General features: G+C 62.8%; 1 protein-coding gene across 1 annotated transcript; it reads right to left on the bottom strand.

The window, feature by feature from the left end:
* Nucleotides 1-1,188: 1,188 nt before the first annotated feature.
* On the bottom strand, nt 1,189-2,424 carry LOC138365259 (uncharacterized). The gene has a single exon (XM_069325531.1). It carries the CDS (start codon nt 2,422-2,424, stop codon nt 1,189-1,191), a length of 1,236 nt encoding a protein of 411 aa, XP_069181632.1.
* Nucleotides 2,425-2,913: the final 489 nt, after the last annotated feature.

Consider the following 2,913-nt stretch of genomic DNA (forward strand, 5'->3'; position numbering starts at 1 on the left):
ACCAGCCCGGCTTCATCAGCAAAGGTCAAATGTTCATTCCATACAGCCGCCAAACCCCCGGACAGCCTGCAAATCAGCAAGGCGGACAGCCCGTCTGCTATCATAACATCGTGTCAGCAAGGCGGGCAGCCCGCCTGCTATCATAACATCGTGTCAGCAAGGCGGACAGCCTGCCTGCTATCATAACATCGTGTCAGCAAGGCGGACAGCCTGCCTGCTATCATAACATCGTGTCAGCAAGGCGGACAGCCCGCCTGCTATCGTAACATCGTGTCAGCAAGGCGGACAGCCCGCCTGCTATCGTAACATCGTGTCAGCAAGGCGGACAGCCCGCCTGCTATTATAACATCGTGTCAGCAAGGCGGACAGCCTGCCTGCTATCATAACATCGTGTCAGCAAGGCGGACAGCCCGCCTGCTATCATAACATCGTATCAGCAAGGCGGACAGCCCGCCTGCTATCATAACATCATGTCAGCAAGGCGGACACAAAAATCTATCCACTATCAGCTACCCCTCACGACACCCCCCCTCACCCGTATTCCCCCCCCTCCCCACTCACCTGTCTCCCCCACTCAGCCGTCACCCCCACTCACCTGTCATCCCACCCCTCAGCCGTCACACCCACTCACCTGTCACCCCCACTCACCTGTCACCCCCACTCAGCCGTCACCCCCCCCTCAGCCGTCACCCCCACTCACCTGTCACCCCCCACTCAGCCGTCACCCCCCCCTCAGCCGTCGCCCCCACTCACCTGTCACCCCCACTCAGCCGTCACCCCCACTCACCCGTCACCCCCACTCACCCGTCACCCCCACTCACCCGTCACCCCCGCTCACCCGTCACCCCCGCTCACCCGTCACCCCCACTCACCCGTCACCCCCCCCACTCAGCCGTCACCCCCACTCACCCGTCACCCCCACTCAGCCGTCACCTCCCCACTCACCCGTCACCCCCACTCACCCGTCACCCCCACTCACCCGTCACCCCCACTCACCCGTCACCCCCACTCACCCGTCACCCCCTCTCACCCGTCACCCCCACTCACCCGTCACCCCCCCACTCAGCCGTCACCCCCGCTCACCCGTCACCCCCACTCAGCCGTCACCTCCCCACTCACCCGTCACCCCCCCCCCACTGGTCAAGCGGGCACAGTTTAGCCACCATACAACAGTTACAATAATTGGGGTTAAATCCCCTGACAAAAATGGCGGCTAAGGATCACACAGCGGCTGGTGTTGCGGGTGTTGTCAGGGTGGGGGAGGCCAGAGAGTGGGCGGAGAGTGGGTGGAGAGTGGGTGGAGAGTGGGAGGAGTGTAGGGAGGACAGTGGGTGGAGAGTGGGCGGAGTGTAGGGAGGACAGTGAGTGGAGAGTGGGCGGAGTGTTGGGAGGACAGTGAGTGGAGAGTGGGCGGAGTGTAGCTAGAGAGTGGGTGGAGAGTGGGCGGAGTGTTGGGAGGACAGTGGGTGGAGAGTGGGCGGAGTGTTGGGAGGACAGTGGGTGGAGAGTGGGCGGAGTGTTGGGAGGACAGTGGGTGGAGAGTGGGCGGAGTGTAGGTAGAGAGTGGGTGGAGAGTGGGCGGAGTGTTGGGAGGACAGTGGGTGGAGAGTGGGCGGAGTGTTGGGAGGACAGTGGGTGGAGAGTGGGCGGAGTGTTGGGAGGACAGTGGGTGGAGAGTGGGAGGAGTGTTGGGAGGACAGTGGGTGGAGAGTGGGCGGAGTGTAGGGAGGACAGTGGGTGGAGAGTGGGCGGAGTGTTGGGAGGACAGTGAGTGGAGAGTGGGCGGAGTGTTGGGAGGACAGTGAGTGGAGAGTGGGCGGAGTGTAGGTAGAGAGTGGGTGGAGAGTGGGCGGAGTGTTGGGAGGACAGTGGGTGGAGAGTGGGCGGAGTGTTGGGAGGACAGTGGGTGGAGAGTGGGCGGAGTGTTGGGAGGACAGTGGGTGGAGAGTGGGCGGAGTGTAGGTAGAGAGTGGGTGGAGAGTGGGCGGAGTGTTGGGAGGACAGTGGGTGGAGAGTGGGCGGAGTGTTGGGAGGACAGTGGGTGGAGAGTGGGCGGAGTGTTGGGAGGACAGTGGGTGGAGAGTGGGCGGAGTGTTGGGAGGACAGTGGGTGGAGAGTGGGAGGAGTGTTAGGAGGACAGTGGGTGGAGAGTGGGCGGAGTGTTGGGAGGACAGTGGGTGGAGAGTGGGCGGAGTGTTGGGAGGACAGTGAGTGGAGAGTGGGCGGAGTGTTGGGAGGACAGTGAGTGGAGAGTGGGCGGAGTGTAGGTAGAGAGTGGGTGGAGAGTGGGCGGAGTGTTGGGAGGACAGTGGGTGGAGAGTGGGCGGGAGGAAGGGGCTGGAAGGGCCGCCTGGATGGCAGGAAAGATACTAATGGGTGGGAGGGGGAGGTGAATGGGGTGGCGTCGGGTGAAAGGAAAGACATGAGAGGTGGGGGTGAGGGGGTGGCAGGAGAGGCATGAGGGGGGTGGAGGAGTAGTGGGGGGGGGGAGAAGCCAGAGGACGGCTGGAACACCAACACTAACAAAGCCACCAGACTGGCTGGCTGGCTGGCTGGCTGGCTGGCTGGCTGGCTGGCTGGCTGGCTGGCTGGCATGTAGCGATAGAAGAACTGGAAGATCAAAAGTTACAAACGCTACTGTAAGACACCTCACCCCCTCTCCAACAGCTGGTGGCCCAAGAGCTTGAGTCTCACTGAGGGGCCGTCAAGCCCTAGAGTCTCACTGAGGGGGCCGTCAAGCCCTAGAGTCTCACTGAGGCGGCCGTCAAGCCCTAGAGTCTCACTGAGGCGGCCGTCAAGCCCTAGAGTCTCAGTGAGGGGGCCGTCAAGCCCTAGAGTCTCACTGAGGCGGCCGTCAAGCCCTAGAGTCTCACTGAGGGGCCCGTCAAGCCCTAGAGTCTCACTGAGGGGCCC

The sequence above is a fragment of the Procambarus clarkii genome, chromosome 16 (assembly GCF_040958095.1).
Source record: "Procambarus clarkii isolate CNS0578487 chromosome 16, FALCON_Pclarkii_2.0, whole genome shotgun sequence".
Classification (NCBI taxonomy): domain Eukaryota; kingdom Metazoa; phylum Arthropoda; class Malacostraca; order Decapoda; family Cambaridae; genus Procambarus; species Procambarus clarkii.

What these genes read in the sequence shown, in the direction of transcription:
- LOC138365259 (XM_069325531.1), bottom strand. Translation starts at nt 2,424, where the DNA reads ATGTCTTTCCTTTCACCCGACGCCACCCCATTCACCTCCCCCTCCCAC.